The following is a 17865-nucleotide window of genomic DNA, read 5'->3' as shown; positions in this document are numbered from 1 at the left end:
TGCATTTCCCTAAGTCATTTTAATTTTTGCTTTTTTATATTTTGTTGCAAACTCAGTTGAATTTATCATAAGATCTAGAACATAAAGGTACCATATGCTAGATTGTTCAAAGGACCCATATAGATTTATAGAAATTAAGAACTGGAAATATTAGCCAGATGTAAATCAACCAGTTAATTAGACAAATTAATAAACTAAGAACTGAGATTTGAATTACTTAATCATAACTAAGACTGACAAAAGTATAATTTATTTAGGGGAAAAAAAACCCAATGTTTTCATTAAATAAACAGTGCCTACTTGCAAAATGTTGTTTTAAGCTCTTAGGAATAAATTTCAGCATTTTTCCCTTGCTCAAGAATTGTCATTTAATCCTTCTTGCCTCTAGAATAAAATATAAACATGTCAGTTTGGCACTGATAGCTCCTTATATTCCGATTCCATCATACCTTTTCAAATCACTGCCCTTTGTCCACTTTGAAACCAAAAAGGCATAGTCCTACTTTCTATTTTCTGAATTTGATATTTCATCTTTCCCCTCACTCCCTTCACCACAACCTTCCTTTTAGTCTTTCAGTCTTTCCTCTTAGATGCACTGCCTTTTTACTGTAATGGGCTGAAAATGAGTAGATGCACTGAGGTCTGAGCACTTAAGGCTAATTACCAATTGGACAACACTCTATTAGCATATGCTTGGAGAAAGAATGGCCTCGTGCCACTACTCTGTGCAGGTTTAATCTCTTTGGCATATAGGGAGATTGAGGCAGGATTTAGGGGGTGGAATGAGAAAGCCAGAGTCATTCCTGGAGAATTTGTGTTGCGATTCCTCTCACTTATAGCCATTCCGTTCACGTCCAAAAAGAATAAAGATCAAGGACTTTTGCTGATCCTGACTCTGCTGATTCTAAAGTATCCAGGATGCTAACATGGTCATCACATTTTACCTCTGCCTATTAGAATCTTTGATTTCTTTCAAAACTCAACTAAAGGCTCACACATTTCTTGACACTTCTATTAGTTAGGGTTTTCTCTGTGCTCGATTTATCTTGTATTTTCTTATTTGTGTGAATATTGCAGTAGAATATAACTCCCTTGACAGCTAGTAGTGTTTTAAATTTGACTTAGTTTCCCCACTACTAAATACTTTGCATAATAAACACTTCTAACTATAAGTATTAATTGTTTACTAAATACTTTTAGAACTGAGTTGTCTACTTTAAGGATTTATGAATATAAAGCACTTTCTCTCCTCTAACACAAATCATCATCTCCACATGCCTAAGAACATTAAATATGTGAAATTTTCACAACTTAAAAAAAAGTTATCACTTTTCTTTTTTGTTTTGTTATAGCTTTTTATTTACAAAACATATGCATGAGTAATTTTTCAACATTGACCCTTGCAAAACTTTCTGTTCCAAATTTTCCCCTTCTTCCTCCTACCTCCTCCCCTAGATGTCAGGTAGTTCAATACATGTTAAATATGCTAAATTATATGTTAAATCCAATATATGTATATATATTTATAACTTATCTTGCTGCACAAGAAAAATTGGATAAAGAAGGAAAAAAGAGTGTGGAAATGCTATTTTGTGATCTCCACTCAGTACACAGGCTTCTCTCTGGGTAGACATGGCTCTCTTCATCACTGAACAATTGGAACTAGTTTGAATCATCTCCATCAGAACTGATCATCAACACAGTCTTGTTGTTGCTGTGTAAAATGATCTCCTGATTCTGCTCATTTCACTCAGCATCAACTCATATCAGTCTCTCCAGGCCTCTCTAAAATCATCCTGCTAATCATTTCTTACAGAACAATAATGTCCCATAACATTCATATACCATAACTTATTTAGCCATTCTCCATCTGATAGGCATCCACTCAATTTCCAGTCTCTTGCCACTACTAAAAGGGCTGCCACAAACATTTTTTGCACATATGGGCCCCTTTCCCTCTTTTAAGATCTCTTTGGGATATAATCCCAGTAGTAACACTGCTGGGTCAAAGGATATGCACAGTTTGATTTAAGTTATCACTTTTCAAGTAATCTGTTGATTAATATTTCTGAACTGGGGCTCTCATTTGTTAACTGATTTGCTCAATATCAATCTACCTCCTTCACAGAGGTAGAATTAGAATCAGATTGTATAAGAACTTTTGAGTTATCCCTTTCCATCTACGGAGTATAAAATACTTAGAAGAAGAATCAGTGAATTTTCATTAATAAACATGTATTGATTATAAGATGCTGGTCTAAATATGAGCAAAAATAATTTCTAAAAATACTTTAATGTCTTGTTCCTCTTCAATAATCTTCAGTGAATCCCTCTTGCTTCTTGGATGAAATGTAAGTCCTCAGGCAAGTTCTCTCACAGCAGGTCTAGAATTTTTCATCAGGCCATTTCAGCTCATAAGGATTTGTCAGATCTTTGACTCCTCTGTCAAATCTTTTAAGACTGCAGGGTCACCTTCATGCTAGAATTAGACATCTGAGTGGGACATACATGATGTAAATTTAAAGATCAAGGAAATATCTACTTATAGATGATTAATTCAAAGGTAGGGATATCAGTTGTTTCAAAATTGTTTTGGCTGAGTTCTAATCAATAAGGCTGATTTTTATTATTTTAGGATGCAATTGAAAAAATTATTATTTTAATAAAAATATGACCATTTAAAATTCACTGAAATTAATCATTGTGGGTCATTCCCTACACATAAACCAATTTTTTAAAAAATATTAAAGCATGGGAAAAAATTACCCAGGCATGAGTTCTGTCAATAAACCATCCCCAACACCCCTCAAAAATATTAAAGCATGAGGTTATATGTATATAGCTGGTGTTTAAATCCTGAAGTTTGGCTTTAAGCTACTTTAAGATTCAAACTTAAAGTGATTGGATAGAACATATATTGAATATACTGATTTTAAGACTTCTTGGTCAAGAGGCAACAAATAGTTTGTAATTGATCCCTGTATCATTAAGCATGTTTGAACTTTCCTCATTTGGAATTAATCTATGCAAGTTAAGAAATCGAGAAGAAAAGATTCATCACCTTTAAGTGATTTTTTTTAAAATCAGCTAGTGATGATTAATCAGTGAGAATAAAATTTTAACTTTCTAAATAACAAAGAAGTGGATGTTAACTGTTCTGAGATTTTTTTTTTTGCCTCACTATACCCTTTGCTAAAGGTTACATATTAAATTTTAATACTTAGGAAACATATGAACACATGTTTATTCTTGTTCGTAATTCTGTATCGTAGCAAAGAATAAAGTCTTCTCTAATCTTATTTTCAAGTTTAACATTTATTTCAATGTTCCCTTTTTTGTTATTTTTCAAAATAATAATTTATAATGTATTATCTATAGAATACTATATTTCATCTTTTCCCTAATATATCTTGATAAAACACAGAACAGTCAGAATAAAGAGATATTTGAATTATATAGTGTTAATTTTTGCTTTTGTTACATTTTTGTTGTTTTATGTAAGAATTGCAACATTGCTAATAAAGACTCAACTCAATTAAAATGGCATTTAATGAATTGATCAGAATGGGTTGTAATTAACATATTAATTATCTGTTTGGAAATAGCTTTTAAAGTACATTCAAATATTTGACATTAGCCCTTTCTTCACAGTTCATATAAAAGAAAAAAAAAAACAAAACACAAGCCAGTGCTTAACTAACTTATAGATTGTAGATTAATGGATATAAATTGAGTATTTTCTAACCTTATATAATGCAATCCAAATGTTCCCTTAGTATTCAAAGATTTGTTTTTGCACTCTTGCAAAATTAAGCTATAATATGCCATAGAAAATTAATAAGAAAAGCAGTGTGATATTTTTGCGACTGCAGTATTTTTTTGATTTTTGCTTGTAGCAGTAGCCAGTAGGTGGTATCATTGCAATGTTCTCTTCAGTATTTTGTTATATTCTCTGACCTGTCTAGTTTTCTTTGTTTCTCCACATTCTATATCCTTCCAATACAGTGATGAGAAAAAAAGATAGAAGACAATATTGACATGTGACATTATTATTACTGTTAATATATTTTCATCTAAGAAACATAAAATTTTAGGTTTTGATGTGTAGGGGAACCTTTAGGATCATCTAGACTAGTGTTGTCAAACATAAATAGAAATGAAGAAACTAAATTGTATATGGAGGGTACATATTTAGAAAACCACATTTTAACATTATCTATGTTTTATTTTATTTTTATTTATTTTGTTAAATGTTTCCTAATTACATGTTAATCTCTTTCAGCTACACAAAGAAACCTTATGGAATACATGCTGCCAATAGTCATGCTTTTGTACATCTCTAATCGAGACTACCTGTCCTTACTTTATGTATAAGGAAACTGAAAGGCAGAAAGAAGTAGTAATGTACTTGCCCAAGGTCATGTAGCTAGAAAGTAGTAAAGCTAATAGTTGAATCCAGCATCTCTGACTCCAATCTAGTACCTATGTTCTTTATATTATTAGATTCTTTTTGAGCACCATAATAATTGATAAAATATATTTATTAATTGCCTATCATGGACCATTGTGCTTAGCACTTGAAATTCAAAGAAAAGTAAAAACTAATCCCTGCTCATAAGGAGTTCATTTTATAAGTTAAAATATAAACCAGCTCACTTGTTTGACATTTGCTCCTAAAATAAGATGCATAAGTATAACAAAGAAACGATTCAGATATCATTTAACTACTTTCTTTTTCTTTATTTTCATTTCTTTCTTTCTCCTTTTTTTCCTTCCCCCCCTCTCTTCTCCCTTCCTCTGTCTCTCTTCTTTCTTCTTCCCCCCTCTTTCTCCCTTCTTTCTTTCTTTCTTTCTTTCTTTCTTTCTTTCTTTCTTTCTTTCTTTCTTTCTTTCTTTCTTTCTTTCTCTCTTCTTTCTCTCTCTCTCTCTTTTTCTTTCTCTCTCTCTCTTTTCTTTCTTTCTTTCTTTTCTTTCTTTCTTTCTTTCTTTCTTTCTTTCTTTCTTCCTTCCTTCCTTCCTTCCTTCCTTCCTTCCTTCCTTCCTTCCTTCCTTCCTTTCTTCCTTCCTCTTCAACTGTTAAGATGATTGTTGTCATTATTATTCCATTTGATGGTTTGCCCAGTGAATTTGTTTTTTACCCAAAGAGCATAATTTTACTAGTTAAAGCAAAATCAATCCAGATCAAAAGCAAATTCAATTATTAGTTAAGATTTTCTTGATCTTTTCTCTGTAGAGAATAAGTTAAAAACTACTTTCAGTCCTATGTGATCTTCTTTTATTTAAATGTGATTGTATATGATTTAGGTCCTCAAAATTTATCCCAATTTCAAATTACTTCAAGGGCAGAGGGCTCAGTTACTGCAATTGCATTTTATTTAGTGGAAATATAGCATGGAAAAAGACCTTTCAACATTAAAAAAATGAGAAATTGCTGAATAAGGAAATGTATTCCTTAAGATTATTAAGGTATTTCCCAATAACCCTTCCAATACTCTTCCCATTCTGTTTTTTTTTTTTTTTTCTGCTTCTTTTCTTTTTGACTTTTTCTCCCTTCTTTGAATACCTATAAATTTTTGGGAAATGTGAAGGACCTTTCATCCATGATCCAGATCCAAAATTTTGTTTCTTTGTTTTTCCTCTCTCAAATTTTGATCAGTTCTAGGAATTTGGATGAATTGTATGTGAAGTCCCGATGGCAACTAGGTGGCACAAGGGATAGTGTGTATGACCTATTTGAATTTGAATTTGAATTCAATCCAGTCTCAGATACTTAATGGCATTGTGTGACTTTATGTGACTCTGATATATATGACTTTACTCAATCTTCCCCAGTTTCCTCATCTCTAAAATGAATTGGAAAAGGAAATGGAATTTTGATATCTTTGCCAAGAAATTCCTGAAAGTGATCAGACACTACAGAAAAATAGGCTGAACAACAATAACAATGACAAAAATGTATAGAACTTCTGAACTGTCTTTATATATTAAACCAATTTGGCCATCACCCCATTCTCAGGGGGAAAAAAAGGTTTGAGCCCACAGCTATATAGATTAGGATTTGGAGGTTTTGGTTTAGGAATGAGTGTGTGTGTGTGTGTTAACATTCACATTTACTATTTATTTTAGCATTCTTTATTTTAAAATTTTAATTTATAAATTATCTTTCTCCCTCAGTGTCATATCATATCCACTGAGAAGACAAGCAATGTGGTAACAACTATCCATGTAAAATCATAAAAACATTTCCATATTAGTCATATTTCAAAAAAGCTAGAAAAATAAAATGAGAAAACTATACTCAAATTTGTACTCAGAGACATCAGTTCTCTCTCTGGATGTGCATAGTGTTTTTAAAAGTCTTTTTGGAACTATATTGGATCATTGTGTTGATCAGAGTAGCTACATACATCTTTCACAGTTGATCATCATTGCACCAATGCTTTTACTGTGAACAATGATACGATTTTTCTCACTTTACTTTGCTCTAATGCATATAGTTCTTGACATATTTTTTCTTCTTAAACCACATCTTTTTGTCATTTCTTATAATACAGTACTACTTCCTCATAATCATATGCCACAATTTGTTCGATCTTTTCCCAATTGGAGAGATCAACTTGATTTCTAAGTTTTTGTCACCACAAAAAAAAAAAAAAAACCTGATATAAATATTTTTGCACATATAGGCTCTTTTCCTTTTTTCTTTAATTTCTTTTAGATATGGGCCTAGTAATGATATTGTTGGATCAAAGATATATAGAGTTGTATAGTGCCCTGGAAAGAGTTCCAAATTATTCTCCACAATTCTCCAGAATTGTTCTCTATCAACAATTCATTTGTTGACCCTTATCCCCTCCAATATTTGTTAATTTTGATGTGTGACGTGATACTTCAAAGTTTTCTTATTTTCCTTTTCTCTAATTAATATAATATTTTTCATATACTTCAGATAGCTTTGATCTGTTTTGAAAATGCATGTTTGTGACCTTTGACCATTGATGAATTGGGGAATGGCTTTTTTAAAAAAATAAATTTGACTTAAGTTCTATTCAGTATACATTTGAGAAATAAGATCTTTATCAGAGAAACATGTTATATTTTTTTTTTTTGTATTACTTCAAAGTACCCTAATGTGGTTTTCCCAATTAAACCTTTTAATTAGGTTTATTTTGGTTTGAATTTTATATAAATTTTATATAAAATCATGCTTGCCACCTCTGCTTTTTTTACTTCAGCTAAAGTATAGTAGATTTTCATCCAGCTATTTATTTTAATGATATGTATCTTTCTGTTTCATATGTATTTCTTATAAACAGAATAATGGATTTTGGTTTCTAATCTGTTCTTCTATCTGCTTTTGTTTTATGAATGAGCTCATTCCATCCACAATCACTGTTGTAATTTCTGACTCCATATATTTTTCTCTCTTGCTTCTCTCCCTCTCTCTATTTCTCTGTCTGTCTCTCTCTGGATGTGTATCTGTACACACACACACACACACACACACACACACACACACACAAATATATATTATATATATATATATATATATATATATATATATATATATTATACTATATATATATCATATGTATATATTTCATAACATATATGCTCCCAAGGTTGTGTGATCCTGAAAGAGGTACTGTCATTGCTCTCTTGTCTGTGCTCTGTGCTGATGATATATACTCTTAGGCTACCTATTAGACTGTACATTTCTTGATCATTTTATTTATTTTCATGTTCCCCACAGTGCCTAGAAATGTTAATTATTAAAAAGAAGAAGTAGTTGGTTCTAAATTATATATGACACTCTAGAAAGAAACAAAAAAAGTTGATTTTCTACTGTGGTATTTTGCCATAATGATATACCACAATGAAGCCTGCCCTGCTCACCACTCCTCCTAGCCACCTGAGACTAATCTCTACCTCTTCAATTTTTTTATTCCAATTTTCAATGTAATGTATCTTTCCAATGCAATTATTTTTCTCATGTTCATAGGTATCTGTTTGTTTGTGTATATGTCAATATTTTCTCCATTTTCCTCCAAACCCAATGATTATAAACTCTCTAAATTTGGTCTATCTTTTTACTTTGCAAAGTAACTTCCTTTTACATAGAAAGTGCTTAAGAGGACAGGGCAAAGATGGCAGGGAAAAAGTAGGGATTTGTCAGAGTTCTTTTCAAAACTTCAAAAACTTAAAAAAGTTCACCAAACAAATTTTGTAGCAGCACAAAAGAACATGTGAGAGAATTTTCTATATCAAGAAAACTTAGAAGTAGGCTAGGACTCAGATCAGAAGAATGAAAATGTGATGACCACATATTTTAAAATCAGCCAGAGTCAGGAATTCAGGTTAAGGGAAAATCTTCGATCTTTATTCTTTGTGGAGGTGAAGGGGGTTGGCAATAGGACTGTGAGCGGCAGTCACACGAACCCTGCCAGCAGTCTCTCTGCCTCTCTCCCTTCCCCCTCCCCTGCCCCCCTCACTCCTCTCTCTCCACTTACCCAAATCGTCCCTACGTCATTTCTATACATACATCAGAACTTGCACAAAGAGTAGGCGGGGGGCCATTGTTTCTCCAAGCATATATTAATAGAGTTTGGTCCAATTACTATTTAGCCTCATGTGCTCAGGACCTCAGTGCATCAACTCGAGCTTCATGAAAAAATATTCGATTTGAAAAATGTTCGTGGGATTGTGCCATGGAAGATCTCAGCAACTGATGTCTGAAATACCTTGGTTTGGGTTTATTTGGCCCCTAAGTATACAGATATTATGTTTGGAATTCTATGCACAAAGGGCAAATGGCAAAGCATATTTGTGTTTTTAAGACACTGTAAAACACAAAAGCACCTCATTGTAGACATGATTAATACTGTCTGTGACTCACCATCATATTAATGGTCCCTTTAATACAAAAGTAGGTGATACCAAGCAAGGGCTACATATTGAGGGAATCTTTCTAAGTTTGGACAAGCTCTAACACTATGTCATATTGTGCTGTGACCTTAATAGAGCTACAGAAGATTTGGTGAGGAAAAAAAAAACATTTTCAAGTTGATATTTCTGACTTGTACTTTAAATCACAGCCATAGCAATATTCTTTCAACAATCATATTAATTATTAAAATGATTGTAAAATTTGGAATTTAGAATGTACAAATTGTGTTTGAGCTATCACTATGTGGTTAAAAAGGCTAACAAAAAAAGTAGTAGGTGGGAAAAATGAGCAAATGATAGATCAAGATCCTGACTACATAAAAATGTTATGGTGATAAAGATCAAAATATAAACTCAAATGAAGATAGCAAAGTTGAAACTGCCACATCCAAAGACTCAGAGAACAACATAAATTGGTCCCAGACCTTGACAGAGCTCAGAAAAGTATTTTGAAAATCAAGTAATAGAGGTAGAGGAAAACTTAATAAGAGAAATGAGAGTGATGTTAGAAAATTATGAAAGAGGCAAGAGCTTGGTAAAGGAGACCCAAAATTACTGAAGTAAATGATCCCTTAAAAATAGAATGAGTCAGATGGTAAAAAACAACACACTAAAATCAAAAGAGAAAAATGCATTAAAAAGCAAACATGGCCAAATGGAAAATATCACTGAAGACATTTAACATGTATAGGACTGCTTGCCATCTGGGGGAGGGGAAAAGTCAGAACAGAAGTGAGTGCAAGGGATAATGTTATAAAAAAATTACCCAGGTATGGGTTTTGTTAATAAAAAGTTATAATAAAAAAAAGGAAAATTCACTGAAGAAGATTATTCTTTTAAATTAGAATTGGGTGCATGAAAATGAATGATGTTATGTGATATCAAGAGGCAATAAAATAATATCAGAAGAATAAAGAAATAGAAGAAAATGTGAAATATTTCATCATATAATAACTAACCTGAAAAATACATCAAAGAAATATAATTTGAGAATTATTGAACTACCTGAAAACCATGATCAAAAAAGAGCCTAGGCATCACCTTTCAAGAAAATATCAAGGGGAATTTCCATAATATTTTATTACCTGAGGATAAAACAAAAGTTGAAATAATTCACCAATCATCTCATGATAGAGATACCAAAATGAAATCTCTTAAAAGTATTACAGCCAAATATTAGAGACTGTCAAAAAGTAACAATTCAAATATCATGGAAGCACAGTCATGATAACATAAGATTTAGCAGTTTCTACATTAAAAGATGAGAGAATTTGAACTATATATTCTGGAGAGAATATGATCAAGGATTACAATAAATACTCATCCAGAAAAAATGATTATAATCTTTCGGGGGGGGAATGGATATTTATTGAAATAAAGGACTTTGATTAATTTCTGATGAAAAAAACAGAGTTGAATAGAAAATTTGACTTTCAAATACAAAGTTGGAAGAATCATCAAAAAAGATAAACAGGAAAGAGAAATCATTTTATAAGGTTAAATTGTTTATATTCTTACATAAGCTGATACTTATAATTTCTAAAAAACTGTTTCATTATTAAAGTGGTCAGAAGAAGTATACATAGATGGATGCCAATCATGTAAGTTGAATATCATGGGATGATTCGTTTAAAATATTAAAGGTTAGAAAAATGAATGTAGAAAAAAATGGGAGATGTAGGGGTAAAGGAAGAATGGAGTATATAATCTGACATAAAACAGACATAAAAGAGCTTTTACAGTGAAGAGCAAGATGGAGATGTGGGGAGAAGTGCATGAGTTTTTTCCCCCCCACTGGAATTGACTGAAAGACAGAATAACATACACACTTACTTCATTATAGAAAACTATCTTATGCCTACAAAGAAGTAGGAGAAGTAGATGATAGGAGGAGAGGCACTGATAAAAACGAGAGAGGATGGGGGTGAGAAGGTCAGAAAAAAAAGTCAGAAGCAAAACACTTTTTATAATGGACAAAGTTAAAGGAAAAACAAAGCATAATTAAAAGGAAAATACAGTAGAGGGAAATGCATAGTAATCATAATTGTAAAAAAAAATGGCAATTTTCTCTGACAAAGACCTTATTTTCAAAAATATGTCAAAAGCTGAGTGAAATTTCTGGAAATAATAGCCATTCCTAAATTGATAAATTATCAAAGGAAATAAAGTTTTTAGATAAAGCAATCAAAGCTATTGATTAGAGAAATGCAAATCAAAATAATTTTGAATTACCAGCCCACACCTATCATATTGACTAATAAGTCAGAATAGTAGAATAAAAAATGTTGAAGGAGATGTTGGAAAATTGAGATACTAATGGATTGCTGGTGGCGTTGTTAACCAATCCAACCGTTCCAGAGAGCAATTTGGAACTATTTCCAAAAGTTTATAAAACCTTGCATATCTTTTGACCAAGATCATCACTATTAGGTCTGTACCTCCAAAAATAATTTTTAAAAGGAAGACCATCTAAATTTGCAAAAGCAGTTTAGCAACTCTTTTACTGATAGCAAAGAATTTGAAATTGAAGGAATATCCATCAATTGAGGAATGATTAAACAAGTTGTTATATACAATTGTGATGGAATATTATTTTGCTATAAGAAATTACAAGCAAAATAATCCCAGAAAATATTGGAAAGATTTATGTGAACTAATGCAAAGTAAAATAAGCAGAATCAGGAAACATTGTATATTGTATCAATGATACTGCATGATGATCAGTGAATGACTTAACTCAGGAATACAATGATCCAAGAAAATTCTGAAGGACTCGTGATGAAAAAATGCTATTCATTCCCAGAGAAAGAAGTGATGGGGTCTAAATTCAGAAAATGCACATCGTTTCAATGGTACAGGAGTAAAGGAGGGATGGAGAATATTAGGAACTCAATTTTAAAAGCCTATTAAAGTCATTTTTATATTTAATTTGGCAAACATATAAAATTTAATTATTTTTTAAAAGTGTTAAATAAATGTGAATTCCAGAATTGAAAATGGTATTTATTATAAACTAAAGCTTCAGATTTGTTTTGGTTTTGTTAACTGCACATCTAGTCCATGACAACCCATATAGAGAAGTATTGTTCCATTACCATGTTGCTTCTTCTATAAGACCAATATGGAAAAAACTTCTCCCAAAGGAAACATGATTTTAAAAATGAGCAAGATTATTAAATTATATTTTATTGAAAGCTGGGAATTTATTTTTTTTTCCTGAGTAGGCTTTGTTTTCTTCTTCCTCTTTTAAGATCCACTATTTTTAAAAAAAGTATTCTTTCTTTTTCTAATTTATTCTATTTATACTCCCAAAAATGCAACCCAGAAATCCTCTTCTATGATTTCTAGCTGTATCATGTGCTCAAATTTGCTTAATATATTTATAGCATTTCTATAATGACCAATATTGTGGAGACTTGGATTTTCTTATTTCCTGGCATAATTGGGGTCTTTGATTAATAAGTCAGTGGGAAGTATCTCAGGGCATTTCTCATTAAAAATAATGTCAAGAGGTCAATTGAAATGCCTGGTCTTCAGGCACAAAAATCAAATCCATTCTCACATGTTTGTTTAAGTGTATAGCTAGACTACACTCAGAAAAGAAGTAAATCTTTATATGGTGGACATGATGTACTCCATTTTCATTATTTATTTTTTTCTTTCTTTATATTTGCAAATATTAGCACCTCAGTGCTGATTGCTAGGGTAATTAATAAATGCCAGATAATGATTTCCAGTGTTTTAGAACAGTTATGTATTCAATATACATACTTAATGTCCATGATAACTAAGGATAACCCCTTTATAAGGTGCCCAAATATTAAAGGGAACAAAAGAAGTTTCATTTTAAAATAGGATAAAAAAATCTAAGGAAATCTGATGCTAATATTGTGATTTCTCCCCATTTTCCTCCTTAGGAGTGACAACTGTCCTGACCATGACAACACTGAGCATAAGTGCTCGAAATTCTCTCCCCAAAGTAGCTTATGCAACAGCTATGGACTGGTTCATTGCTGTTTGCTATGCATTTGTTTTTTCGGCCTTGATTGAATTTGCTACCGTCAATTACTTCACCAAAAGAGGTTGGGCATGGGATGGAAAGAGTGTGGTCAATGACAAGGTAAGTGACAGTTACCTTTAAATTAATAATTTGCCATAGCAACCCCAAATTTGCCCAAATAAAGCCAGCTATAAATTTAGAAAAAGCATGTTTCATAATGGATAGAGGTCTGACTTTATAGTCAAAAGCAACTGAGGAAAATTTTTCCATTGACATACTAGATAGTGTCTCTGAACAATGCACTCACATTACAATTCCACAGAGTTTCCTCTGAAATGATAAGTCAGAGGAGCTGCTGATTTTTGAGGATTGAGAGAATTTCTATATAGGAGTACACTTGAATCAATGTGAAATCACAGATCTGTGGAAATATGCATCTATATACACAAAGACTGTTATGTCTATGCATATGTGTATGTGTGTATACACATAGACACATCTACAAATGTATGTGTATATATACATGTACACATATATATGTGTATATATAATGTATAAATTATATGCACATAAGGATATAGCAGATACTAAAATTACAAAAATTATTATTTTTGTTTCATTTAAAGCATGTTTATAAGCCCTAGAGAGAGAGAGAGAGAATTTAAGAGTGAGAGAGAAAAGAGAGAGATTTTAAATGAATCAGAAAATAAAATAATACTATTTTAGCTTAGAGTCTTAGAGTATTAGGCCCTAAGTTAGGATTTAGGAGAAAGAAGTATCAGAAAAAAAATTATTCTGAAGCTTTAAAGAAGATTTACAGATATTTTTGAAGTTTTTCTCTTACAAAAGAGAGAATAGACATGCAAGTTCTCTATTTCAATGAAATTACAAGTTTAGTCACTGTTCCTATTTTTAAAGTAAATGTTAATTGTTTATAATGTTTACAAAATGTTGAATATAGTATTTGGCACATGGACAGCACTACATAAATGTTAGTTATTACTGTTAATGAAAAAAACTTTAAATGTTAATTCCTTTAGTCCAATGAATTAAAGAAAGAATATTCTTAGTGACTGAGTAGTCGATGAATATTTACTTTTTATTTTTGTTTTAAATAATAAAATTACCTAGGTGCACAGGATAATGAAGTATGGGCACATCTGTGTTTGAGAATAAATGCTAGTGTTCTAAATGAAATATAATTTGTTGGTTATGTGAGAAGGATGAGGAAAATCAGAAGGAAATCGCTTTTATTATGTGATAGAATACCAGGCAGGACAAATTTTGTTTATTCTCCCCTATCTTTGTTGTTGTTCAGTCACATCACTCATGTCTGACTCTTTGTGATCCCATTTGAGGCTTTCTTGGCAAAGACACCAGAACTTTTTGCCATTTCCTTCTCCACCTCATTCTGCAGATGAGGAAACTGAGAAAAACAGGATTGTCACTTGCCCAGTCACACAGCTAGTACATGCCCCAGTACAGATTGGAACTCAGGTCATTCTGACTTCAGACCTGGTACTCTATTTATCGAGCCATTATCCTTATCTTATTGCCAATTATTCCCTTAACCCATACTGTACTATGTCAGAAAAATTCCCTGTCTTTTTTTGGTTTGCTTTTCTAAGTTGGAAAAAATCTACAAGCATATTATTTGATCTTTGATGACTTTGTAGAACAGATGAAGACAAACAGAATCTTGAACTAGTTAAATATATTATGTTATAATGATGTTTTTTATAATCATACGAAAATTTTATAAATAGTAGTCAAAATCATATTTTTATGTCCAGGAGACACAGTAGGCATGATGAGATTTATGTAACCAAAGGTGCAAAAATGTAATTATTCTTTGGTCTAAAGCTATTGCAACAATCAATGCTCTTAAAATTGAGTCTCTTGGAGAACAAATGTTAATAAACTATCCCAAGAGTTAACAATTCACAAAAGTGCTAGAAAAAAAGTTTGGAAATAGATTTAAAATTTTAAAATAAGTGCATAAATTGTTTTGAAATCTTCTTGTGCTACTCTCCTAGAGACTTTTGTGCAGTATTTCATTCAACTCCTCTTCCTTATTATGGTAAAAATAGATTTCTCTGGCATTTTTTTTTTCATTTTAAAAGGTTCATCCATTTAAGAAAAGCTAATTAATATTAAAATTATTAATAGCTCTAGATCTTTTAAAAATAAGAAATAATGATAAAATGTATTCTGTATATTCCATTTGAAAAATTATCATTATATGTGTTTGTATGTATACATGCATTTATATGTAAACTTATATGCATACATACATCACACATAATATGTATATACACACACATACACATACACTCAACCTTCTTGTCTTCTCAGTGGATGATGAAAGGAATGGAGTGTGGGTGGGAATTTGGAATGGAAATTTAAAATGTGACAGGGGAAAAATGTGTTTGTAATAAGGCATGTGTATTACAATGCAAACATTTTCGTACAAACTATGGTGCATCAGAAATAATTTACTGCATTATTATAAAAATCCATAAACCTGAAGGGAAAAGAAAAACTATCTCATTAGAAAGTTCTCTCTCTCATTGTGTCTATGTATATGGCTGCATGCTCATGTATATGTGCATGCATGTGTGTTTCTAGGCCTTCTCAACATGCAATTTTTCTCTCATATTGCACTGTGCTTTACAGTCTGAGTAATGAGTAGTTATTAGATATCTTGGAAATGTGCTACTTCTTAACTAGATTACTAACAAAAAAAATCAATTTCCATTAATAATAACTGCAATTCTTTGAGAAGCTTAGCACTGTTATTAGAGTTATACTATTTAGCAACTATACCAAAATACCTTGATGGAATTTCTCTCATTGATGTTTATTAGATTTGCTCTCTTTGGTCAATGACCTTTTCAAGTAATTAGTCAAGGACTTTTGTAAAGAGAATTGCATATTGATATACTTTAATCAATACAAGTGATCTTATGAATGGAAATAAATGTCATTGTATTTATAATTTTTCTTAATGTTGTATCTCCAAATGTTATGCATGTGTGCATGCATGTACGTGTGTATTCATATAATTGCTGTGTTCTAAACCTAGTTTTTACGCCTATAGGAAAAGTTCTCCATAGAAGCATATCAATATTTCATCTATAGTTCTAGTGTCAGATAATTGATTGTGGCGATAAGATATCAAGTAGCTTGCCTTAGGTCATACAGCTTGGTTTTCTTAGGGTAGGTGTTCTTGACTATTTTTATTTCTTGGACATCTTTGCCAAGCCAGTGAAGCCAATGGAACCCTTCTGAAAGTATTTTAAATAAATCTAAAAAAAGTCAACTTCTGGATTCCAAAACAAACTAATTATCAAAATATTTTTAGGAACAAATTTCCAGGCCACAGGTTAAGAATTCCTGTTAATGAATCATTGAAAAATTGTACGTATATAATTTTACTTATATGTAAATATATACCTAGCAAATAAAAATTTTTCCCAGTTGATAGTACGCTGGTTCTAGAATCAGGAGACCTGAGTTCAAATCCAGCCTCAGAAACTTAACACTTTTTAGCTCTGTGACCCTGCGTAAGTCAGTTAACCCCGATTGCCTCAAAAATGAAAAAAAAAAAAAGTACTTTCTCCTTATGTGAAAGGATTTACCACTTCCATTTGAATTTTTTGGTCTTCATTGGAACAGTAGCAATTCCATCCCATTATCAATGCTTCTAAAAGCTTTAAAAGAAGAGATTACTTTTGCTGCATTTTATTTCATTCAAAGAAAGTCATTTTGCTTAATTTGAATGCCTGGAACCCTGAGGAGGAGGAGGAAAGAAGAAGAAACAAACTTATATTGATATCACTGCCAAAAATATAAAAATAAAAAAAATAAGAAAAAATCTCTGGAGTTTACTATATATCCATGACAGACAACAGATCATTTTTAGGGCTTTGAGTGAGTGATCTTTTGAACATAACAGGAAAAGGAAACAATCAGTAATCTCACATGATGCCAGACTCATATCAGGTTCTCAGCATCCCTCCAATTTCTTTTTTTTTTCTTTCCTTTTTTATTATTATAGTTTTTTATTGACAGTACATGTGCATGGGTAATGTTTTTACAACATTATCTCGTACTCACTTCTGTTCTGACTTTTTCCTTCCCTCCTTTTACCTCTTCTCCTAGATGGCAGGCAGTCTTATGCATGTTAAATATGTTATAGTATATCCTAGATACAATATATGTGTGCAAAACCGTACAGTTCTCTTGTTGCACAAGAAAAATTGACATCCCTCCAATTTCAATGTGAATATACTTGGATTGTCAAACATTACAGAGCTGTTCCCTTTTGGGAGATCAGCCACATCTGATCGGCTTCCCTTTTGTTTTTAATATCACATGCTAGGAATCACCCATTAAATCAGCTGAAAATTTTAATTTTCTGTGATAGAATCTCCCATATACAGGACAAGGTGTGATATATGTTCAAGAAAGGGAGGATGGGATGGGAATGGAGTAAGAATGTCAGTCAGAAAGGTGCAAATTTGGAGAAAAAAAGCCTGTCATGAGAAAGAATAAGTTCAAAATATCTGAGCATTTTAGACTAACAAGGGATAAATATCAAAATATTGAATAAAACTTGAAAATTGTGTTATATTGCTAAAATTATTCCAACTTTCTAGAATTATGCCCTAAGACAGTAGTATCAAATAAACATTTGAAAAAAGTATGGTCAATTTGATGTATTTGTCTTCTCAACATTTTAAACATTTCCATTGTATTTCATTTATTGTTTTCATTTCCCAATATATTATTATTTATGTCAACACTTCCATTCCATTTTAAGTATCTTGATATGTACGCCTTCTTCCAGAATTGATATATGCATTTAGAGAGCAACTGTAAGTTTTTGTCAGGTGTATTAGTCACATGCATATGTG

The 17865-nt window shown here is 31.6% G+C and overlaps 1 protein-coding gene across 2 annotated transcripts in view; it reads left to right on the top strand.

The window, feature by feature from the left end:
• Positions 1-17865, top strand: part of GABRA2 (gamma-aminobutyric acid type A receptor subunit alpha2) — a 134645-nt gene that overhangs the window by 101420 nt on the left and 15360 nt on the right. For both annotated transcript variants that reach the window (XM_051964038.1, XM_051964037.1), the window contains exon 9: positions 12864-13066. In XM_051964038.1, the coding sequence (XP_051819998.1) occupies positions 12864-13066 (203 nt within the window). The remainder of the gene's footprint in view (positions 1-12863; positions 13067-17865) is intronic.

Source organism: Antechinus flavipes, chromosome 6 (assembly GCF_016432865.1).
Source record: "Antechinus flavipes isolate AdamAnt ecotype Samford, QLD, Australia chromosome 6, AdamAnt_v2, whole genome shotgun sequence".
NCBI classification, from domain to species: Eukaryota; Metazoa; Chordata; class Mammalia; order Dasyuromorphia; family Dasyuridae; genus Antechinus; species Antechinus flavipes.
Note: the sequence above shows the minus strand (reverse complement) of the source record. Positions and strands in the feature narration are given on the sequence as shown.